The 24191-nt window shown below is 34.6% G+C and overlaps 4 protein-coding genes and 1 long non-coding RNA gene across 6 annotated transcripts in view; 3 read left to right on the forward strand and 2 right to left on the reverse strand.

Moving 5' to 3' along the window:
* Positions 1-322: 322 nt before the first annotated feature.
* Positions 323-1492, reverse strand: LOC132795098 (ADP-ribosylation factor-related protein 1). The gene is made up of 3 exons (XM_060805550.1): positions 1121-1492; positions 793-1045; positions 323-733 (listed from the first exon to the last, which is right to left on the reverse strand). Exons 1-3 carry the CDS (start codon positions 1211-1213, stop codon positions 477-479), a joined length of 603 nt encoding a protein of 200 aa, XP_060661533.1. The 5' UTR covers positions 1214-1492; the 3' UTR covers positions 323-476.
* Positions 1493-1669: 177 nt separating this feature from the next.
* Positions 1670-13318, reverse strand: LOC132796472 (beta-alanyl-dopamine/carcinine hydrolase). Of its 2 annotated transcripts, none has more exons than XM_060807654.1 (9): positions 13184-13318; positions 12645-12837; positions 7510-7603; positions 7299-7402; positions 3362-3472; positions 3049-3283; positions 2418-2538; positions 2243-2359; positions 1670-2172 (listed from the first exon to the last, which is right to left on the reverse strand). In XM_060807654.1, exons 2-9 carry the CDS (start codon positions 12741-12743, stop codon positions 1878-1880), a joined length of 1176 nt encoding a protein of 391 aa, XP_060663637.1. In that variant the 5' UTR covers positions 12744-12837; positions 13184-13318; the 3' UTR covers positions 1670-1877. The 2 variants fall into 2 exon arrangements, with proteins under 2 accessions (XP_060663637.1, XP_060663636.1); XM_060807653.1 differs by having other exon boundaries at positions 13178-13318.
* Positions 12413-12755, forward strand: LOC132796473 (uncharacterized). Its single transcript, XR_009633560.1, has 2 exons — positions 12413-12525; positions 12583-12755. It is a non-coding gene; the product is annotated as an uncharacterized LOC132796473 (long non-coding RNA).
* Positions 13319-15877: 2559 nt separating the features above from the next.
* LOC132796263 (atypical kinase COQ8B, mitochondrial) lies at positions 15878-18850 on the forward strand. The gene is made up of 3 exons (XM_060807361.1): positions 15878-16823; positions 16893-17685; positions 18165-18850. Exons 1-3 carry the CDS (start codon positions 16163-16165, stop codon positions 18502-18504), a joined length of 1794 nt encoding a protein of 597 aa, XP_060663344.1. The 5' UTR covers positions 15878-16162; the 3' UTR covers positions 18505-18850.
* Positions 18851-19939: 1089 nt separating this feature from the next.
* The window catches only part of LOC132795278 (high affinity cGMP-specific 3',5'-cyclic phosphodiesterase 9A), a 141311-nt gene continuing 137059 nt past the window's right edge, over positions 19940-24191 (forward strand). Inside the window, exons 1-2 of the mRNA XM_060805928.1 lie at positions 19940-20032; positions 20385-20711. The gene's annotated coding sequence lies outside the window, so the exon portion shown is untranslated. The remainder of the gene's footprint in view (positions 20033-20384; positions 20712-24191) is intronic.

The raw sequence follows: 24191 nt of genomic DNA on the forward strand, positions 1-24191 counted from the left end.
AAACAGTTTACCATTTTAAAATAGTGAGCGAATTACAAACAATGGATGAGTATTCAAGGCTTCTAGCTGTTTGAAAATCAGAGAGTAAGTTTTGAAAGTTATTTACAAATGTTGCTTAATTAATGTCTCCTGATGGCACACAAGCTTATAATACGCAGTCAGTTTCTGAGAGGGAGCGGGTATAACAATCGTGAGAACGCCACACGGCAAATTCATTTGGTTTTCGGATAAGCAAACGGCGTCATCGACTGGGCTGATAAGCTAGCAATAGCGTTGGGTGAAAGTCAATTCTTGAAAATGTATATAATATATAGTACATCTATTATCCTTGTTGAGCTATATAAATATATGAAATGTATTTGATACATGTTTAAACGCTATGTTCTGTACACGTTCCTCTCTCTCTTTCTCTGTTTCGCTCTGGAATCATTCGTTGGCCTGTGTTTCTCCTCTCCTCTATAAGCATTAGCTTCTCTCTAGTCGTTTACACGCGGCGGACGCACTACAGCATGTCGTTTGATGGCCTCCACCAGCCATTTGATGCCCTCGTCGACGCCTTCGCCTGTGAGCGCTGAGACGGGAATTGTAAGACAATCACGACGTCCAATTAAGGTACCAGCTTGCTGAAAGACGGGCTTAATCTCGCGCACGCCCATCACATCGGGCAGGTCCTGTTTGTTGGCCAATATTAACAGCGGCACACCCGACAACAGCTCGTTCTTAATCATTTTATCTGTCAAACAGAAATATGAACATGAAACATCATTAAAATAATCGACTTTAAAGACATACCAAAGATCACTTTGCTTTCGTCCATGCGTTCGCGATCATTGGAGTCGATCACATAAATGACGCCATGTGATTCTTGATAGTACTTGTCCCATAGCGATTGCAGCTCCTGTTGTCCACCCAAGTCCCAGAAATTGAGTCGCACGCTCTGCACATCGATGGTGCCTATGTTGAGGCCGACTGTTGTCGTTATCTTGGCCGGATTGAGGCCTTTGTAGTTCTTTGTAAACTTGGTCTTGGCTGCCTCCAGATAGGTCTGCAATTTGTTTAATTACGTTCGAACTTTAAACGTGTCCCAAACAAGTTGTTATCGCTTTGGTTTTTTGCTTACCGTTTTGCCTGCATTGTCAAGGCCCAGAATAACCACGCAATATTCATCTTTTTGTGTGAGATGCTTGTAGAAGCCATGCATTAATGTGTACATTGTATTTATTTATAATCTATAAGCTAAGCTAGCAAATATTGCATTTAAATTAAAGTCACAACACAAAATACGAACAAGAGACTGGAGGACAGTAAAGAATTTTGAGATTTCGTTATAGTTGGATGCTTTATGCTTTGGTTTCTACTATGTCGGCATAGCAGAGAGACTATGTATTTTGCATTTGTTTTTGTTTCTTAACAGCAATAATAATGTGTTGTAATTTAGCATTTCTTGTTAACAACTGCGTTTGCTGGCAAATTTCACTTGTCGTTATCGTTGTCATCGATTTATCGATAGGCAACCGGTGGTGATTCAATAGGTAGCAACAGCTGTTTATGCGCCACTGGCAACGCCCTGCACTTTGTTTACATTTTTATTGCGGCGATCTGGCAGCGCCACAAAAGTGTTCGGCGTCGTGGCGCCAATTAACGTATACATTTAAAAACACATTTAAAATCCATTTCAAATGTATTTATTTATTGGAATATATGCAGATATCTTTTTAGCTAAACCCACAAACAAAAAAAGTACATATATTGTTACGTCTTATATGATATTAATGGAAATTTATAATACCTATAGCACACAAATAAAAAGCGCTAAATAAATTTGTTAAGTAAAATGAGTTCATAATGTGTTTAAAAATAATCACTTTAAAAAAAATCTATTTGTAAAGTAGAGGCAACGTGCAGTGAGGCTCCGTATAACTCGGATTGTCCGAATAGAGTGAAAAGGTTTTGGCATTCAAGTCGAAAATGCCCATAGAAATGGTTTTAACCACTTCATCCGGTTTGCCATTATCACGCCACACGCAATAACAGCCGCCCGAAGCATCGCCCAGCATGTTACGCACATCCTGCTCACTGGCCGGCGGCTTGTAGGTGCAGAACGTACGCATTCGCGAGACACTCGATTCCACCATGGGCTCATTGGCCTGATCCATGTGAATGCGATCAAATCTGTCAAAAATAATATTTATTTTGTATTTGTTCTTAAAAAAAATGACTAAGAGGGGCAGCTGAAGCTTACTGATTAGCATGGAAATTGAAGGAACCCATGGGCACCTCCTTAATACTTAAATGGGATTCATTTTTACGCTCTGGATTCGGCGCCATCTCCACGTTGTAGAACATTTGCCGAGGATCGCTGCAAGGAAATTAAGTCATAAGTAGTGTTGCAAAGTGCAAAATGCGATATTGCTTACCCCAAGAAGGTGAAGTTAATGGAGCACGCATCGGCGGCACCAACGCCAGCATCTTGCAGCACCCTGAAGGCATCATCCACATTGCTGGTGGCGAGCAACGCTCGAGTGATGAAATGACGTGCTGCAAGCAAATTGAGTATACGACGTGTATGTTAGTTTAAGGTATCAGAAGAAAACACAAAATTTGTATAAAAAAATTAGAGCCAAAGAATTTGCCACTTTAAAAAAGTCAAACAAAATTAACATTTTTCTTTATCGAATAAAAAAATAATTAAGCTTAAGTACTTCAGTACATCTAAAATGAGGAATTTTTTAAATAATTTTTGAGATAATCGTTATGAAATTTGAAATTAAATTTGTAGTTTGATTTACATAATAATGTATTAATGAAAAATCTTGAGTTTTGCATTAATTTTTAAATGTTTTATTGAAAAGACGATAATCTTTATGGAATTTTAAGTTGAATTTAAACTCTTATTTACAGAATACTGTTTGAATTGAAAATCTTTATTTCTACCTTAACTTTTAACAAATTTGAATTTCGAATTTCAATTTCAATAATTAAAATATTCTTAATATTTTTATATTTTTTATTATATTTAAATTCATAGACTGGAAATTGACCACTTACGTGTTTTGCCACTGCGCAACAATTCGGCGCTGATCGTGTTAATGCTAAACACGAGACCGTGTTGATTGTGGCTCATTGTGTAGCCGGGCAAGTGTCCAGCATAGCAGAGGGACATGAAGTGCTCCTCCTTCACATTGTATTTGCCCTCCGGCTTATCGCTGATGATGTGAGCGACCACAAAGTAATAATGATTGAGCGTCTCTGTCAAAGCATCCTCAGTGTGGCCAAGCAAGCGCTAAAGTCATGGGGAGAGAGGGTGAGAGAGAAAAGGGGTCTGTCATTGCTGTCAACAGTTGAGCAACAGTTGACTTACGCAATGCGGCTTGTTCACAATGATCGAGGAGCAGCCAGTTGGTTGATTCTTGCTGCGAGGCTGATGCTTCAGAGATTGCGGCAATATCTCGTCCAAGTGCAGCAGAAATAGCTAAAAATAAAAGATTGAAAGCAGAGAACAAATTACGATATAACAATAATATTTATTAAATTTAATTAAACATTGAATATTATAATTATGATTTGATTTCTAAATATTAATACAAATATCAATGCTGAACATTAGATATAATTTAAGTTGAAGTCATGTACTCATCTATAATAAAAAGCAAAATTTTAATTTAAATAGATTTTTATTTTAAAAATCAAAAAATAATCAATCAACTTTCAAGCAATCAGAAAGAAACGTTAGAAGCTATCACCGAATAAAAAAGCTTGTTATCGACTGAAAGATCGATAACAGTCCGATGAAGTGATCAACATCTTTTTTTCGCTTATTTTGATCTCTATTGTTGTCGCTGATCCGGGGTTAAGGAACACTTAATGAAAAGCACACACAAAATTGGCGAAGCAATTTAAAAAGCATGTTATTAATTATGATGAATTGCACGTTCAACGCTGAGCTGCAACACTTTGCTGCATATTAATTGAAATGAGCAAAAAACATGCACAAAACAATTTAACTCCCAATTGCAATTAAGTGAAATGTGCAACCCATAATTATACAAAATTTCCATTTTTGGTAATAAATCATATCAAATTTTAAAGACCAAGTGATGCAGTCTGCATTTTAAATAAGGAGATCAATTAGAGATGGGTGCGTGACTGCAATAGTGACGAACCTTCGATCACAATTGTTTATGACAAGTAATTAATTGAAATTGAATTGAAATGTGCAGTTCATAAATATTCAATATTTGAATTTTGAACAATAAATTAAAACAAATTTTAATGAACATGTGATGCATTCTCCTGTTTAATAAGCCAGCTTATTTAGAGAGGGGTGCGTGACTATAATATCGATCGATAACATCGCGAATTCAAGGAATGTTAAATGGTATTTAAAATTTAAATTTTTGGCAATAAATCATATCAAATTTTGAAGACCAAGTGATGCAGTCTGCATTTTAATTAAGGAGATCAATTAGAGATGGGTGCGTGACTAGAATAGTAACAAACATCGAATAAGTGTATTGCAAATTAAAAGCGAATACAAAGAATGTTAAACAGCATTTAAGAATTCAATATCTGTCAATGAATTATGACAGATTATAATTAACATGCGTTGCACTCTTCATTTGAACAAGCCGGCTTCATTAGAGATGGGTGCGTGACTGCAATAGTGACAAAGATCGATCGCGATAGCATCGCGAACTCAAAGCGAATGCAAAGAATTTTAAGTTGTAGGCTTTATGCTGTTAATTGGCAGCTGAAAATTGCTAATTTGATCTGTATTGAATGATAATTATGCAATTGCCAGCCGAATGCAAGCCAAAGCCAAAGCCAAAGTGTTGTCATTCCCTTGACTGGCTTCGTCGTGAGCTCTGATGATAAGCCGACAACGGTCGCTAGGCGGTTAGGCCAAGGTTACTTTTGCGATTTTTGCGTGCATTTAATTGGCCAACTAATAGCACGCAAAAAAATTATAACACATTATATTGGCAGCTGCGCATTGCAACCGAAAAAAAAAATATAGAAATATAAATAAAAAACAACCCGTCATGTTGTTACGATGCTAATACGCCAAGTCTGTGAAGCCAATGTGAGACCCTTGTAACGCTCTCAGACTAGTTCTTCTTCTTGTTGTTCTTGTGCTTCTTCTTATTTAGCACTGTTGACGGGCTTCTCTCTGTCACTTGACTGCATTTTCATTTTATATGACCAAATTGGCTTAAAAACAAAAACAAAAAAAAAAACAAGAGGCGAAAACGGAACTAGTTCAATGACCAATGTGCGTTTAGCACCTACAGTAAACGCTGCCTACAACTGCTGCTGTCCAATTGGACAGCTAAATTGTGCTGGCAATTAACTGGAAAATCAATCCAAAAATCATCAAAAATATGATCGACATGTTGCATGATCTGGCATGATCTGAATTGGCAGCAGCTGTCGGTATTGCTCAAGAGTATGATTTAAAAATTACTGCACTCAATTGTATTGCGTGTGTGACTTGCATAATTAATTGCCGCAAGTATTTAGCAGTGCAATCAAAATAATAACAAAGAATCGACAGCTCACATCATAATAACAATACTTGATCACAATTTCAGACACTGAATATTATTGATTTTTTTTTTTTTTGATTCGTTACAAAAAACAGACAAACATTGTGTGTAATACTCATTTCAATTATTTTAAGTTTTGAAATTCTAATAATAATGATTGAATTTAAGCAGTTTCATTATCATAATCTCAAATAAAATGTATTATTTTTGAGTATTATTACTTTTTATCGATAATGATAAAACTTTGAATTTATAACCCTATTGACAATTTTTTGACTTTTTCTTATTTTAAAATTATATATTATTATTTGAACTGATTCGTTGATTACAAAATATTGAACATTTTTATAAGATGTTTGTAATGAAATTTCCAAATTCATTCTTTACGTGATTTAAAATTCAAGTAGTTTTATTAAACTACAATTAAGTTGTATTTTGTGCGAACATTTGAAAAAGTCATTAATAAAATATGAGTTTGTTTTTAGTAAAAAGGTAGTATTTACATTGTCGTTTAAATATCTTAAAGTAAATTATAGATCAAATGATTGTATAATTATACTCATATAATACATCATTTTCATAGAAACAAAATAAATTGAAAAACTTGTTAAAACAAAGTTCAATTTTAAAAAGGAATAAAAACTTCTTAGGAAAACGATCAATTATAAATACAGGAAAAATATTATACGTTTTTTTTTAATGTTTTTGTATTTTATATTGAGCGTTTTTTTTTATAAATTCTTTAGTCTTTCTTTATACTAAGAAAAATAACTCTCAAAAAATGGTTAATCTCCTTTTTATATGCTTTTCAAATTGATTTTTTTTTATTTTTATTTTTTATTTTATTTTTAGGTACGAAATCTACTTTCCTTTTCGTTCTAAACTAAGATTTTGATTCATATCCTCATCAATCTTTCATTCCTAATACTTTTAAAAATGAAAATCTATTTTGTTGTTAATTTCTTTAAAATTGTTTTATTTTTTTTAGTTTAAAAATGATGATAAACTTTAAAAATGCATGAAATTACTAGAGTTTACTAGTTATTAATAGTGAATGTCAAAGAAAAGCTCGGAAAATCAAAAGATAATTATAACAATGGCATTTTTATAAAGCAACTGATAACGATTACATTCCCTGACAAGACAAAAAATTAATAAAAAGATAGAAAAACAATAGGCGCCACAGTTGAGTGCATCGCTGAGATGGCGATTAATAGCTCATAAATGTAATTTAATTAAAATACACAATTTATATTGAGCGCTAATTATGTATGTGCTCGTTTTAGGCGAGTGCCAATTGTAATTAACTGTTATACAAACATATATACTTAGTATATCTTGAATTGGTTAAGTATGCATGTGGCATGTTGTTGTGCATAAGTCGTTGTCATTGAAAACATTATGGGCTTTGCAACTTGCAACTTGAACAACAAAAATAGCAACAAAATAAATAGTAAGAAAAAAAATAAGTTCGCAGCACGCAACACGCAACAAATGCGACGACGACTTTGGCATTAGCTTTACCGTTAGAAAGCTCAAGTTGAAGTTTGTTTTGGCCCCCGCTTTCCGCCCACAGATTAGCTTATTTCATTTATTTTTTTATATTTTGTATTTGTTTTAATGGCCAGTTAATTGTTAACAGCTGGAGTGCTAATTATTACAGCCACTCAAAGGGGGGTCGATTCATGTTTTTTTCGTTTTTTTTTTGTTGTGGGGTAATCATAATTTTCAAAATCATTGTGATTCACTCACCTTATGGAATTCAACTTCGGCACCATCGGCCACGCCCTCCAATTCGCGTATATATTGCGGAAAACTACATTTCACCGATTCAAGCGTCTCATTATAGATTTGCCCTGTAACGATTCCATTCGATTCCAAATGATTCACATTAGTCACTCACTTCTTGCTCAATGAGTACTCCAAGTTGATTGCTTTTTGAAGTTCGGGGTAGAATACTTACTGCCTTTTGTGGTCGCATATTGCGGCAAGTAGGTTTCGTTCAGTGGCTGCGATAAGATCAGAAAGTTCTTGATCATCGAGCCGAATGTGCGACCCTGTAATAAAAAAAAGAACAAAAAATTGAGAAGTGAATACATTTGAGTACTTTCTAACCAATTTGCCAATTGAGTTTGTTCTTGCTTTTGTTTATCTCCGCGGGGAGCATTCTTGATTACTAACTAAACGCGATTTCTAATGACCAATCGTAAATTTGATTACTGCTCAAAATGAAACTCGAAGCTGCTTATTAAAAGTTCAGGTAATTTCTTATAATATTTTGCAAGTCAAGTTCTCGTTTCCTGAAGTCTTTTTACAATGGCTGTAAAATTAAATTATTGCTTTTGAACGAAGAACATAAGGAAAACAAACATAATTTGTTCTATTTACTAATGACTTATTTTGGCTCTAGTTTAATTGTTGTTCATTTCAAAAATTTTAAATTACAATTACTTTAGAACACTTTATTTGAAAAATATTTATATTTATAATACAAAATACAAAAAAAAAAGGAATTAAGTCATTTGAACTTTTATTGTTAAGCAGATTAATCATTTAATTTAATTAGAACATTTTATTAAAGCATAAAATTCAAATTTTACAAATGAACTTGTTTAGCGAAAAACCAATTTGGTTTATTCGACTTAAACAGATGATACTAATTGAAAAGCAAAACATGATATATGATTTATAACTTTAAGAGAAAAAAGGAGTATATAGAACCTCACAGAATAAACTGATTAATAATGAAATTAATGAAAAACAATGTAAAAAAGTAATATAATAAATTTTTGGGTATTTATAAAAATGCCTATAAAATGTAATTTCGTAATAAATAGGAAGATACAAAAAATGTTCAATACAAGATACAAAAACCTGACAGAATAAACAGAAACTAAAGAAAAATGTTGGAAAGAACTTAATACAATAAATTGTTGGGGTATTTATAAAAAAAATAAATACATATAAATATTTCCAAGCATATAGAACACCTTTTGAAATATTGCTCTAGGTTAAGCTAGTATAATAATATAAATATTCCTAATAAAATGCAATAGAAATTATGGTTAAGATTAGAAATATTTCCGATAAAAGGCAATCGAGAATAAAATAAAATATAGAAATTGTAGATTACATTTTTTATTCATTATAGATTCTTTTATTATTCTAATTAGGGTAAATAAAAACGCGACTCCGCCAATAAATAGTTTTTAGAGTATTATTTTAAGAGACTTATTTGGCTACAGTTTTTCGTAATTTGAATATGCAAATCAGACAGACATCGAAATATGAGTGCATGTTTCAAGCAATTGCTGAAAGAGATTATAAAATAGACATAGCAACAGCGACAGCAATAAATGTAAGAAAAAAAAGCATAATCGATCACGACCGATCGCAGTGCAAACAAAAAATAAAAAAAAGCGACAGTACAGTGAATAGTATGAATAATGGGCATTGTTAGTGAGTCTTGTTCGCCGTTGTTGGCCGCAATTGAATACTTGTATTCATTTTAAAAATAAAATCACCATCAGGGTGGGCCCCCCAACAGGTCGCTCTACGTGAATATGTAACAACAAACTATATATATAGAGTAGTCGACAACTAAATGTCCAGAGGTGACTATTGACATTCGACACCCTCGGATTTCTGGCACTGATCTTGGGCCCGGGAGCGTGCCTGCATGCTAATTGCCATTTGTCCTTGATATTGGCCAATTGTTCACGCTTTTTCGCTTTTTTCTTATACTAAGCTTTATTATATATATTTAGTTGCAACCGATTCCGGTTCAAAGCTACAGCAAGTGAGTGTGAGCGACAAAATGAAGGTTAAACAGGAACTGGGTCAAGCAACAAAGAAATAATACGATGATAGCTAGAAGAGAATAAAGTCTAACTAATTTAATTAATATTGAAATTTAATACTCAACTTTGCCTCAACAAAATTTGAAACTAATTATGAAATGTTCTCTGCAGTAAAGCGAAAATTTGTACATAAAAATGTATTGTGTAAAATGATGAAACTAACTGTATCCTTAGAAATTACTCACTTTATTAGTTAAATTATTTTATTTATAGGTATTATTTATTTAAAGTATAGTACATCAATGCAAAATGTCCTAAGCTATATACAAATAATTTCAATTTAAATGCTGAATCTACATTATTCTTTTTGTGTCAAATCATTGGAGAAATTATACAAATTTTAATCTTATCTAAATCAAGACTTAATTAATGATCTAGGATTATATATTGGGACATATCTGCATCAAATCTTTATACAAATGATGAAAATTTAAAACACCGCTAAATTAAGATAAGATCTTCAAATATAACTTTCTCAATGTGTAAACTTTAGGTAAATAATTAAAAATCAAAAATTCTAAAGAATGTTTTGAAAATACTTTAATTAAATAAACTTTAATTTAAAACTATTGAACTGAAGATACATTACTTATATTGGCATCAAATTTATGCAGAATTTTTTATAATTTTCATCATAAATATATAAATACTTTTAATTTAAATGCTGAATTAAATATTTTAGAATTTACATCATCTAATACTTGTAGAAATTATTACAATTTTTAAATATTTGTAAATCAAGATATAATCTTGATATTACTAAACTTTAAATAAATACCTAAGATTTACATGCTGAAGATACATTACTTTTATTGGCATCAAGTCTTTGCAAAAATGATGGAAATGTTAACCATATCAAAATTTAAGTAGTTTTGCAAGTAAGCTTTTTCATTAATAAAGTTCTACATCGACTGTATTAGTTCAATTGAAGCGATATCAAAGTCTATAGTATATTTTTGCTATCTACGAAAAATAATTAGGTCAACTATATTTGTGCGATTACTGAAAGCTAAAGTTTACATAGACTTCAGGCAGATTAAAATTGTAGATGAATAGCTAAAAGTTGACAGAAAAGTGCAACGCGCATTAAAAATAAAAATGTAATTCTCTCTTTGTCTCTATCTGATTCTCGCTCTCTTTGTAATCTATATGGAGCAACAGATCTATTTTCGTTTTTTATTTGTGCAGTATCATTTAATAATTTCTCTGTCAGTTTGTTTGTTATTTTTATGGATGCGTGGAGAGTGTTAAACGACTGATTGTTATTAACACAGTTTCGCTTATCGGGATTTTAGTACAACGCCTTCAAGTCTATACATATATATATATATATAAATATACGATAAGAATAAAGTACTGGGACAATGCAAACAATCTGCAAATAAATGCTAATTGCACTGCGAGAAATAAGTTTTCAATGAACATTTTCGTTTCGTTTTTGAATGAAAGCCAATTGTATTTGGATTTTACGTGTATTCCATATTTATCTTTTTTTTTTTTTTTTACTATGCCAATTTCGATTTGAATAGCTAATTAGTTTTGCATTGAGTTTATGCGAATGCAATTTATTTATTTATTTATAGTTTGTTCTTTCCCTTTTTTTTATTTGCAGTTTTCGCAGTTTTTGTATTAATTTTGAATTCGCACATTTTCACAGCACATCCATATAAAAATTTGAATTTTCTGCTTGAATGACAACTCAAAATGCATTGTGAATTCGATCATCATTCGATCATATTACAAATGCAATTTCCAGTCTGCTCTCTTAATTAATCAGCGATCTTGAAAGTTGCCAAGATTGAATAATACTTCCAACTAGATATAGCACACATGCTACAGCTAATTAGATCGCCCAGCTATATACTATATAAAGCGGGGAATGCTGAATTCTGAATTTCATATTTGGGATTATTATTTTTCCAAACAGCTGTCGAATGTTTTAATGTTAGAGCATTAATTAGTCGTTATCGTTGACTTCGCTTCTCATTCGTAATTAGAAATTAAAATCGTATATGTTATCGAACAATTAGAAATTGTAAATTCCCTATAGTCGCTCACGTTTTAATGCCCCAACAGTGGGTATTTCAGATATCAGATTTTTATTTTGAAATTTCTTTAAGTTTTTATTTTTGTTCTTAGAAGTCACTTCAACACTGCTATTGACTATTTTTTATACAACAATTAACAAGTAACTCGTTTATTTACTTTGAATGTGCTATATAAAAAATGTAAATTATATTAGGAAATTTCATTTGAAAATTTGAAAATTTCTTACTCAGTATTTCTTGTCTATAATCTAAAAATATAATGAAAATTGCCTCAGGAAATTTCTCTTTTAAAGTCTCTTTCAGCTTTTTCGTAGACCAAATTAGAAAACTACAAATTAATAAAATTTTTCTAAATATTCAAATTTATCTCTCGGATCTCAGAAGACTTTTTTTACACTATACTTTACAGCAGATTCTAATACTTTTATTACCTTTACTAAAGCCTTTACTTAACAGTAGATTATAATAGATCTGTAAAATTAATTTGTGAACAATTTTATTTTTGAAATTTGCAGCCTTTTTGTAATTCAGTTTGTTTATAAAAGTTGTTTCTAGTTTTGGAAATATACTAAATGTTTCTATGTTGACTGCAACTTATATGATCTATAAAACTTTTAAATTGCTTTTTCAGAACTCAGAACATTTCTTCTTTACGAAATTTCTACATGCTGCATGCTATAGCTGTCTATAATTAACATTATATCTAAAAAAAAAATATTTTAATTTTATTTTTATTCATTTCTTTTAAACTTAGAACTTTTGTTGTAGGTAATTACTGATTGATTTATGATATGATTTGTAATATAATAAAACAGCATTTTACGAATGACAAAAAAAAAGAATTTTCTTTTATAAAATATATATTTTTAGCAATTATTAATATTTATATCTACAAAAATGCAAAATATTTGAAAATATATCTGTTTGAAGCAAGTTTTTCGTTTTACGTCAATCTAAACTGTAGTCAAAAATGTTAATATCGATCAAAATTAGTCAAAGAAGCAAAGTGCTCAAAAAAAAAAGAATTTTACAATTTCCTGCATTTGAAATCCCCCCAAAACGTAAATTGTGGTATGTCTTTTGTGTGGGTTGCCGTTCTATATAGTTTATTATAGAGTCTATAATTAGGTTGGCGTGACTTGAACTTGGTGTTCCCCAGTGAAAGGTCAAAGGACAATTGCAGTGCTTACCATATCGAAGCCGACCTCATAGTGAGTGCCTCTGGTATAGAGAACGGGAATCGCTTGGCGACGGGGCAAAATCTTTCCGGACGACATGCTCGATAGCATTTGGTGGGCGGCGGGGGAGGTGAAAATGGCGGCTTTTGCTTTCGTCCTCGGTTATTTTGTGTGGACCGTTTATCGTTCCTCTCACTTCTTGGCACTGAAATTCGAGCAGAACAGCGATGAGCAATGACTTCAAATCTATCTCTCTCTCTCTCTTGCTTTCGTTCGCACACTAAAACTGTAAACTCTCTCTTTAGTTTGCGTTCGTATGTGTGTAAGAGTATGTGTGCAAGTGTATGTGTGTGTTAAGGCTTTCGCGACGCGTCTCAGTTTGTTATCAACGAATCGATCGCGTAAGAAAAGCAAAAGCAAACAAAACTAAATTAAAATTGCAAATTGCAACGCTGGAAAACCAAAAACACAACAACAATCCAGACTTAATAATTAATTAATATGTCAAAAAACAATAAAAAAAAACCCAACAAATTAATACGCACACACACAATTTCAATGTTTGTGTCAACAATAATTTTTAGCTACAAATAATTCGCGCTAAAATAATGGCCAAGTTTTATTTTATTGTTTTTTCTGTGTTTTGTATTTTTTTCGTATGTTCTAAAGCGCTTGAAGGCAGAATTCAAACTGAATTGTCTGTGAGTTTTGGCGGCGGCAAATCGAGCTGCCCGAATGAACGGCCAACAATCTAACAGCGGCAACAACAATAACAACAACCGCAATGCAACAACACGAAGACAGCGACGTCAGCGTCAGCGTCAACGACGACGACGACGACGCGATAACAACAACAGCAACGGCGCTGACTGCGACGCGAGCAGAGACAGCGACTGCGACGCTGATGATCCCAGAGAGTTTGAAACGGATTTCAATTCAAATTTCTTATGCGCCATGCGCAGCAACAATATTAGTTATTTTGATAAAAATCAACAAATTTATGGATGTCATATGCATATCCAATTAATTATACAATGAAATGTTGCAAAAAAAAAGAGAATGCAATGCACAAAGAATTTAAGGTGTATGCTAAAAGCAAAAAGTAATTAGTGAGTGTAAAACTGTAATTGGCTAATTAAATGGCATAATATTTAACTCATCTGCGAGCTGAACTGTTTTACAACGCTCGTAAGCTAATTAGTTGGCTAATAGGCTTTTCTTGTCATACCCTCAAATGCAAATACATCGGGTATGCTCGCTCGATCTATCTAACACAATACACAGAATAAAAGGCGTTAATGACTAAACAAACGTGTGATGCTGCAAAATAGCGAAATCAAAATCACAACAAAAAAGAATCCAGTTCTGCTTACAACCAAAAACCAAAAAAAAAGACATTTAAATAACCTGTATGAATGGGGAAGACCTGAAATTGATGTGTTTGATTATTGTTATTGCTGTTTAACGAAACTAGAAACTAAAAAAAAAACGAAATCATTCTAGGCTTTGCTTTGCATTTAATGCCCGACGACTTTTTGTTGTATTTGTTGTTTTCTTTTTGGTTCTAGGGTATAATAGTTTCACGTTACGTATAAGCGACGTAATCGACTAAACTTTGACCATGAAAATCTAACGTGCTTTGGTCTGTGTGTCATTTGCCTTTTGCTTAGCTTTTGCTTTCCATGGAAACACGTTTCTTGCCATTTGTTGTGTTCTTTCTCTCCATTTTTTTTTTGTGTTTTTGTTTTTATTACGGCCTGCATAAATTGTGCATACGCCAAGGCGGATTCCAATGGTCGACAATCACAGTCAGTGTCAAGGACAACCACCAACTGCAGCACTGCACTGCACTCTGGCTAATCTAATTCGCTATCAAAAGCTGTTTTTATTTTTTTTTAGGTTGATTGACTGCATCTTCGCATTTATAACTGACAAATTCAATTTTGTTGTTGCCACACACTGGCTAATGGCGCTGCCAGAGCGTTAACTGCTGTGAAGATGGCAGCACTGTAATCAATCAATCAATTGCAAATTTGTTTTGCAACTTTGTTGCAAGAATTTCAGCAGTAACCTAGTTATGAATTTATTTGAAATGTATGCCCTGTGCATTCAAATTTCTGTCTTTTAAATTTATAATTTTATAGCCTCTTTCCACCTCACTCAGTTTTTCTACGTTTTTTAAAGTCCCGTTTCGGGGTTTCCATCTGCACGAACCGAAAAATATGGGCAACGGTAAATTTCTCAATATGGCCGCTCTGAAATATCAGCTGTTCAAATGTAAACACGAGTTGGCGAACATTTCAAAAAACAGCACGCGCATTTGAAGATGGAAAATTTTATTAAATTGCAGAATTTTTATGAGGATTTTAACGAAGTGGAGGGAAAATTAGCGAAGTATAGAGTATAGGCCATTGCTGGCAGCAATGTAATATTTACATAAATACATTTACTTTTTAGCAACGGCATGGGTGTTTTTAGGAGCGCGATGTTCCTGGAAACAACGAATCATTTTTTGAAGATAATGTTCGAATTAATAGGGAGGAGTTTGGCATCCTTGTGGAGCGCCTTTGTGGATTGGCCAAAAAAGGCACTACATTTCTCCTCCCATAACTCGAACAACATAGCCTTGTGGATGCCACTCCACGATATTGACGGCTTTCGAGTTTTTTGGCTCATCTAAAATATAAAAAATTTGCTTTAAAAATCAAAATAAAATTTTTATTTTTCTATTTTCATACCTTGGCGCACTTTAATGTCAGCTGTTTTGTTAGTGGTGAGCTCTTTTTCGTTGTCATATCGATCAAAATATCGCATAATTACCCAAAAAGTGCGTTCGCTATTTCTACGTAGCTCGCGAACGTAGAAAAACCGACTTTTTTTTCTTATGGGTTTTTACATGGGGCGAACGTAACATTCGGCCTGAACGTGAAAAAACCAAAGAAAACCAAAGAAAACCGAGAGGTGGAAAGAGGCTATTATTTAAGTGCACGCATATTTTAGTGTTCTCTCAGATATCGATAACTATATTTTACAAGCTATTTCCTTGGCATCCGTTATTAATTATTTATTTATTGAATTTATTGTTTTCCTTAAAAATAAAACTATTTTAAAGCGTGGTAGTTATTTTACACTTGTTAAAAATTAAATAAAATAAGCTTTTTTTTTATATGCAGCGATAATACGTAGAGAATTTATCGATATTACTCGCAGCTGTCGTGCGTCGTCTGGCAACGCTAGCACACACATTGTTGTTGTTGCTGTTTGCTAAACAGCTGTTTTTAATTTCGCAACTTTCGGTGCGAGCATTTTATTTATTTATGTTTACGTAACTGTAAACATTTTTGGACATCAGCGAGCTAAACTAAATTGTGTGTGGCAGCCAATTGACACAATAATATAGCGCTAAATGCAATACCAAAGCGGCCGCTGACCAACGTTGCCGGCAACAACAAGTGACTGAGAGTAGCGTGCGAGAGTGAGAGAGAGATCAAGAAAGTGAGACACCCACTCGTGTGTGAGAGTGAGTGGTCATGAGTCGGGCAGCGCAAGACGTGCTCGGGGTGCTGCGCGGCCTGCAATTGGTTGCGGAGGCGTGCGGACGCGAGCATCTGGCGTTGACTAAGCATCTGTGGAGCAATTCGAGTCTACGCGAACTGCTCAGCGAGAATGTGACTCAGACAACGAACACGCTGCGTGCAGCACAACAGCAACCAGGTGTCGAGCTGCAGAAGTTGCAACAGCTGCTGCAAGAAAGTGGCGAACGTGGTTACGTAGTGGCCCAGGGATTGTGTCAGCTGTTGGAAACATCGAGATTACGTTGCGATCACTTGACAGCCATGCAATGCAGCAACAACAACATCAACAGCACGCAAAATGTTGCTGCAGGTCCAGCAGCAGCAACAGTTGCTGCTACTCCCTGCAACAACGTCAGCGGTCAAGTGGATGCCAGCCAACTGGATATCTCCTCTATAACGTTGCATGAATTTGAGGAGATTTTGTCGCAACGCAACAAGAATCGCAATGTGAGCTTGCGCACAGCAAACACCGAGAAGAAGCAGCTGCCTGCCAAGGAGACGCCTTCCGTGGATACCTCCAAGCTCAACAAGGACACACAGTATGTGGACAACATAATGCGCATGGTAGCCAGCGACAGCAGCAGCAGCACGGCAACAGCCACTGAAGCTACGCCAGGTAAGTGGCAAATGCGCTTAGCTAATCCTCGCTAGCTTTTAAGTCACTTTCTCTCATTCTCTCGTATAGTCGCGCTACCCGAACTGAGCAAAGTGGCCAAGCAGCGTCGTGTGCCTGCCTCGCGTCTTGGTCGCATGGCCTCGTTTGGCGGCCTCTTCGCTGGCCTCGGCATCGGCACCATCAACGAGCTAACCAAAGGGGCCCTCGGTTTGGGCGGCTCCACGAATATGCGCGAAGCGTTGCTCAGTCCGGCAAATGCGGAACGCATCGTGGACACGCTGTGCAAGGTGCGTGGCGCAGCGCTGAAGATTGGCCAAATCCTGAGCATTCAGGACACGAATGTGGTGTCGCCGCAGCTGGCCAAAGCATTCGAGCGTGTGCGTCAGGCGGCGGACTACATGCCCGACTGGCAGGTGGAGCGTGTGATGACCACCCAACTGGGCGCCGAGTGGCGTCAACGCTTGTCCAGCTTCGATGACAAACCATTTGCTGCCGCCTCCATTGGTCAAGTGCATCGGGCTACCTTGCAAGACGGCGGCATGGAAGTGGCTATTAAGATTCAGTATCCCGGTGTGGCACAGAGCATTGAGAGCGATATAGATAATCTGGTGGGCATGCTCAAGGTGTGGGATGTCTTTCCCCAAGGCTTCTTCATTGACAACGTCGTGCGCGTGGCGAAGCGCGAGCTGCAATGGGAGGTGGACTATGCCAGGGAGGCGGAGTACACGGAAAAGTTTCGCCAGATGATTGCCCCCTATCCGGAGTACTATGTGCCCAGAGTGGTGCGTGAGCTGACCACGTCCAGTGTGCTTACCACGGAATTGGTGCCTGGAGTGCCACTCGACAAGTGCTTCGACTTGAGGTGAGTACGAAAGGGAGAGAGAGCGAGAGTGAAAGAGGGAGATGAAGACAACTATTGTAGCAGATAGAGTAGAGGGACATTATCATAAAGTTATTGCTTGCTAGCATGTCGTCCGTCTTTCAGTCTGTCCGCTTATAGAAATAGCTAGAACTTAATAAAGCGACTAGATAAGCAATGCTTATTCTCAATGAATGCGTTTTGTAAATCAATATAAGCATTAAAAGACAGTTAAAACGCAAAATCTATGTTTGTTCTTCCGTCTTTCTGTCTGTCCGCTTGTTGAAATAGCTATAGCTTAACAAATATAAGAGCTAAAGACAACAAATTTGCAGAGGTTTGAAACTTGTTATACATAAAATTAAACACCTACTTAAATTTCGTAACGAGCGTAAATCGAGACACAAAGTCAATGGGTTCCATAAAAGGGCAAACCTTCAGCTTATTCGATAACTTATTTTCAATTTTTTTTACTCTTTCAGCTATGAACATCGTTCGCATATTGCCGCCTCCGTGTTGAAGCTGTGTTTGCGTGAACTGTTCGAGATTGAGTGCATGCAAACGGATCCCAATTGGTCGAATTTCCTATACGATGCGCCAAGTCGCCGACTGATGCTCATCGACTTTGGCTCGACGCGTTTTTTACAAGCACGAATTCATACGCAGCTATCGCCAGGTGATCATCAGTGCGGCGCAAAACAATCGCCAGGGTGTGCTGGAGATGTCACGCGAGATGGGCTTCCTCACTGGCTACGAGACGAAGCAGATGGAGCAGGCGCACGTCGATGCCGTGATGATCTTGGGCGAGATCTTTCGCTATGATGGCGAATTTGATTTTGGCAAACAGAATACGACGGAACGCTTGGCCGCTTTGGTGCCCACAATGGTGGCGCATCGTTTGTGTCCGCCACCCGAGGAGATTTACTCCATTCACCGAAAGTTGTCGGGCATCTTTTTGCTCTGCGCTCGTCTCAACGTGCGTATGAATTGTGTGCCCTTCTACAATGAGATCATCTTGGGCAAGTTCAAGGATTAATTTGATGGAGATATCATTGGCTTCGTTTTTTTTCTATATATAACTAAGTGCTCTTAATGTAAATGTATTAAAAATATTATTTGTAAACCAGTTGAAAAGGGGATGGAATAAAACAACGTTTGATAAACTTTTGAAAATGAAAATGACGGTAAACCACAAAGTACGTCTCAAACTGTACAGTTTGAGTGTAGTTATATGAGCTGATTATTGTGGTTAATTGCTTTGGTTCTTTTTTACGAAAAAGACTTGATTGTATTACTAGAATGATCTCATAAAAATAGGTAAATGCAATTGACATTTATTTGGACATATATGCAGCAGCACCATCGTTAACAAATCAAAAACGGTTTGCACTAAATATAAATTCAAAAATTAAATTGATTTAGACATAGAACCATAACAGACTCAATTAGTACTGCAGCTTTCTATGGCTAATGCAGAAAATGTTAAATACAGCAGCTTAACAGCGCTCTGATCGCACATAGATCGTTCGCGTGAAAAAATTAAAGTTCGACGTTTTTTAATGCCGCGTTCGGAAAGTGTTATTTTTTAAAAGTAGAAATAGTGATTTGTGAGTTAACGACAGAAATTAATGAAAACCTTTGCAAAACCCCCGTATTTTAAATCGTCGCGCTTTTTTTACGCGCTTTTGAAATCCAGAGTGACCGTTGACAATTATCACATGCGGTATATGTCGGCGGTATATTTTCACAAGTTTTATTTGAGGTCACATCTCGACACAGCTGTTAAATGAAACCGCAATTGGAAAAGCTAATAACATAAGATATCAATTGAGCTAAATTATAATTTATTCAATAATACAAATATAAAACCAACGAATTTATATGCTATGCTTGGCAATACAGCAATTTTGGCAACAATAAAACGAATTTTGAAAATATTGAGTAAATCGATTGTGCGCCACCGATATGCTTATTGTGATCGATAACGGTGCCAATTTGAGTAATTTGCGTTATTTTTGCTTTTCATTTGAATGAACCTGTCGTCTTGCAACCTGTGGACAGAAATTAATTTGTGCAGCTAATAGAACGGTATCAGTGCATAATGAAAGGCGGTAAACAAGCTGGAAGAATCAAAAAATTGAATGTGCAATGCAATTTATGGAATAGATTCTCGCTCAAATGCGCGCGCGTGGGCTTCATACGTAAATGAAAAGGAAAAAAAAAATGTCGCTGCCTACTCTCTTTTAAATATCAGTTTTCAGTGCGTTTTTGCATTTCGTGCGTGTCAGATCGTTGATCGTTCGTCGTGCACTTCGTGCGTTCGTCGTTCGTTGGTGTAGTGACCGTCATCGTAAGCGATAGAGAAGCCGTCGTCGCCGTCGCCGCTGCCGCCGTCACAGTAGCAGCAGCAGCAGCAGAGACAGCAGCAGCAGCAACAAGAATTATTATTATAATAACAATAAAAACAACAGACGGACGTATTATGTACATACAAACATGCTTGTATTTTACTTAATTTAAATTCTTGACTCTTTATTTAATTCAATATTTGATGCCGCCTGTCGTTTTTGTTGTTGTAGTTGCTGTTGCTCTTATTGTTGTTGCTGTTGTGCGACTTAAAACCGCGCGCGCGCAACTTTAAGCCGCCTTTATTACTACTATTATTTCGTTTTGTTTTTTAATTGTTTTATATTTTTTTCAAGTTTAGAATTTTTTTTATAAACGTGCGTGCAATAAATAATAACAATTGCAATAAGCAAATAGCAAAAACACTACAATAGTGCAAATATTATTACAACAGCAGTGTTAGTGTGTGTGAGTGAGAAAGAGAGAGTGTATTTGTGACTGCATACACATACATATGCATATGTATAACGGCGTGTATATGTGTGAGGAAGTTACAGTTTAATGTTGGTTAGTCTCAATTGTCGACGACGACGACGACGCATTGTAGCTGATTGATGCCAGTTTGCTGTTTTGTTGTTGCGGCTACTTTGGACACATACATACACATGCAACTACATTTCAATGTAAGTACGAATGCATACGTATTCAAATCTACATATATGTACTCCCATAAAGAGAGACAGAGAGAGAAAGAGCGTAAAACAAAAGCCGCAAAGACAAAGTGCAGCAACAGCAGCCGTTGATCTCTCTGTGTTGCTGTCGTTTATCAATGAAAGTGATTTCAAGTTGTTGTTGCTGTTGTTTCTGTTATTGTTGTACTTCTTTTCGGGTGCTGCCAACTTGTCGCATAGACGGCAAACTTCAAGTATTATTATATTATTATTTTTAATATCATTTTTATTGCATGTACTTCAATTCTTAGTATGTAGTACTTTTTAATATTTTTATTTTATGATTAAGTACTTTGAAATTAATTGGAATTCATTTACTTAATATTATTCCAAGAAATTCCATCATAGGAATTAATATTCATATTATTTCAATAAAATATGTTATTATTCACATGTGTTTATTACAATCAAGCAGCATTATTATTACACTTCATAATTATATTATGATCTTTTTTTTTTAAGTTTTAAGGCATCGTATTCTAAATATTTATTGGTATGTGCAATTATTATTAAACCAATTAATTTAAATATTATTATTATTACAATTTAATACATATTCTAAGGTATTCAATTCAAATGAGCCTTAGTAATTTGATTAGATTTGCATTATGTTGTCTAAATATTTTGAAAGTGTTAGTGTATACAGCAAGTTAACGTTAACTGTGATAAACGTGACATTTACTTTAGCTTAATTTATAATAATTTTTGCACGAGGGCTTATACGGCTTATTCGCTCTTGTTTATTTAATGTGTACTATCAAAGCACGTCGAAAAATGTCTTTATTATGTAGGTATATAGATTCTGTATAGTATATATATGGTATGTATGTCTGTGATACACACATATGTGCAGACATATGTACGTACGGGGCAAATAAACTGTTTTACATATGTAGCATGTGTATTGAGAAATGCCGTTGCCAGCAACAGCAATAGCAACAGCAACAGCAACAGCAGCAGCAACAATAAGAAGAAACCCCTCTTTTGATAATCATATCACGCAGTCCACTGATAATTCCCATTGTATTCTACTATTGTTGTTGTTGGTGTTGTACTTATTGTTATTGTTGCCAGGGATCGGCGCGCGTTCAGCGTCACATTATCAGCAGCTCTCTTTCTCTCTCCCATTCTCCGGCATTCTCTCGGATCTTTTATTCGCTCTTTCTTGTCGCCCACTCTTTATTATCGTTGTTGTTGTTGTATTTCAAGAGAGACGCATGGTATAAGAAACATCGCGACTCTTTTTTGATTGGAATTCTTTCTTTGCATACAAGTAAATTTTGATTTTCTTTTTAGCTATATGTACTTAATTTTAGAATACAGTGAAATTTCCAAGAAAGTTCGATACATCTATTGATAAGAAAATTCTTAACCAACATATTGTATACACACATCAGCATGGGATTGATCTTTCAACAGATTCGAAAAAATCTAGAAATATCTTTTTTGCATTAAACATTTGTTTTTTGCTTTATCATGAGCGAGAGATTTGCTTTATTTATCACATTGTACTCGAGTTGTTCTAATTAAAAATTTATTTACATTTCGCTCAGTGTAATATCAGATAAGTTCCACACCATATCATATCTTTATCATCTGTTAAAGTCTGAGTTTTTATGCCATGTATTCATGAAATGCTGCTTATATATCGTTTTCGCAATATAAGATAAATTCACACTTCCCTTAAACTAAACAATTCTATGTTGCTATGTGTTCTCAAATATTCTAAACAAACTGGAATTGTTTGTATTTAGATATCACTTTCTTTCGAATATCAAATGAGAATGTAACTTTTTGCAATCAATGGAAAATCACAGTTGAGCGAATAATGCATACGAAATTTGTATGCAAAGGAATGGAAAAGAAACGTTAAAGCAACAAAGAATGAAAAAAAAACACAGAAGAAAAAAAAAAACTGAAAATTATTTCAAACTATTGTGTAATTTACATTAACGAGCGGAAGTCGTTGGCTTCTACAATATAATGAACCAATTACCCAGTTTGTCTCTTGATTCGATTGCTTGCACACACAGAGCCAGAGACAGAGACAGACACAGACACAGATACAGCGACAGATACAGATACAGATACAAATACATTCGGAGATACAATGCGAGTATGTGGGTAAATTGTACTACGAGTGAACATTTTGCACAGCAACTGGCGAGATTTGTGCGCCTTTTGCGCTTCCATTTAAATTTCATTCATGTTGGAAGAAGACTCCCACTTGATGATTATCAACATTAAAGCACTGCAAAATGCTGCGAAATACACAGAGATACAGATACAGTCACAAGATATGAAATACTTGCACATATATTTTTTGAGATTTGTTTCTCTTTCGTTAACTTTTTTCTCATTTTTTCTTTTTGTGGGGGGACTTCAAGTGCCGCTTCCGCATTTGCCGGCCACCCACGTGCCAAGCGCCAAATATTTACGAGTAGTACTCATAGTTAAGTAGTTGTACTCGAAAAGCATTCCAAAAATGCGAGCCATCTACTCAAGAACACACACAGTGTCTGCCTGGGATGCTGTCACCGGGATTTGCTTGGCAAATATTTCGATTAAATTGTTCAATTTGCTTTGAGCTTAACCAGTGCTTGCACTCTCTATATAGTATACTATATACTCATGTATATAAATGCGTCCTATCTGAATAACCAAATAATCTATCTGAGTACATACATACGTATCAGTTTATTCTGGCAGAATTCGGCATTTTATTTGACCAAAAGACATTTGCGTACTTCTTTTATGAACTCTCAAATTATACGATGGCCTTATCTAAATTCTTAATAATTGTCTAATAATGATTTTGCGTAGATAAATTAAATGAGTTGACCCAAGATATTCAGAGATCATTGTGATATCGATTTGTGTTAAATTTACATTTAAAGATATGGTTAAAGTTAAAGTTAAAGTTAAAGTTAAAGTTAAAGTTAAAGTTAAAGTTAAAGTTAAAGTTAAAGTTAAAGTTAAAGTTAAAGTTAAAGTTAAAGTTAAAGTTAAAGTTAAAGTTAAAGTTAAAGTTAAAGTTAAAGTTAAAGTTAAAGTTAAAGTTAAAGTTAAAGTTAAAGTTAAAGTTAAAGTTAAAGTTAAAGTTAAAGTTAAAGTTAAAGTTAAAGTTAAAGTTAAAGTTAAAGTTAAAGTTAAAGTTAAAGTTAAAGTTAAAGTTAAAGTTAAAGTTAAAGTTAAAGTTAAAGTTAAAGTTAAAGTTAAAGTTAAAGTTAAAGTTAAAGTTAAAGTTAAAGTTAAAGTTAAAGTTAAAGTTAAAGTTAAAGTTAAAGTTAAAGTTAAAGTTAAAGTTAAAGTTAAAGTTAAAGTTAAAGTTAAAGTTAAAGTTAAAGTTAAAGTTAAACACAAAAAATCTTAAAATAATTAAAATAAAAAAAATTAAAATGTTCTTTATTTGATAAGCTGATTGGCTGTTTA

The sequence above is a fragment of the Drosophila nasuta genome, chromosome X, assembly GCF_023558535.2.
Source record: "Drosophila nasuta strain 15112-1781.00 chromosome X, ASM2355853v1, whole genome shotgun sequence".
NCBI lineage: Eukaryota > Metazoa > Arthropoda > Insecta > Diptera > Drosophilidae > Drosophila > Drosophila nasuta.

What these genes read in the sequence shown, in the direction of transcription:
- LOC132795098 (XM_060805550.1), bottom strand. Translation starts at nt 1,213, where the DNA reads ATGTACACATTAATGCATGGCTTCTACAAGCATCTCACACAAAAAGAT. An exon ending in TTGACAATGCAGGCAAAACG is followed by an intron (nt 1,046 to 1,120) that starts GTAAGCAAAAAA and finishes AACAAATTGCAG; the next exon opens with ACCTATCTGGAGGCAGCCAA. An exon ending in CGAAAGCAAAGTGATCTTTG is followed by an intron (nt 734 to 792) that starts GTATGTCTTTAA and finishes TCTGTTTGACAG; the next exon opens with ATAAAATGATTAAGAACGAG.
- LOC132796472 (XM_060807654.1), bottom strand. Translation starts at nt 12,743, where the DNA reads ATGCTATCGAGCATGTCGTCCGGAAAGATTTTGCCCCGTCGCCAAGCG. An exon ending in CCGAAGTTGAATTCCATAAG is followed by an intron (nt 3,473 to 7,298) that starts GTGAGTGAATCA and finishes TTTTATTTTTAG; the next exon opens with CTATTTCTGCTGCACTTGGA. An exon ending in TTGTGAACAAGCCGCATTGC is followed by an intron (nt 3,284 to 3,361) that starts GTAAGTCAACTG and finishes CCATGACTTTAG; the next exon opens with CGCTTGCTTGGCCACACTGA.
- LOC132796263 (XM_060807361.1), top strand. Translation starts at nt 16,163, where the DNA reads ATGAGTCGGGCAGCGCAAGACGTGCTCGGGGTGCTGCGCGGCCTGCAA. An exon ending in AGCCACTGAAGCTACGCCAG is followed by an intron (nt 16,824 to 16,892) that starts GTAAGTGGCAAA and finishes TCTCTCGTATAG; the next exon opens with TCGCGCTACCCGAACTGAGC. An exon ending in GACAAGTGCTTCGACTTGAG is followed by an intron (nt 17,686 to 18,164) that starts GTGAGTACGAAA and finishes TTACTCTTTCAG; the next exon opens with CTATGAACATCGTTCGCATA.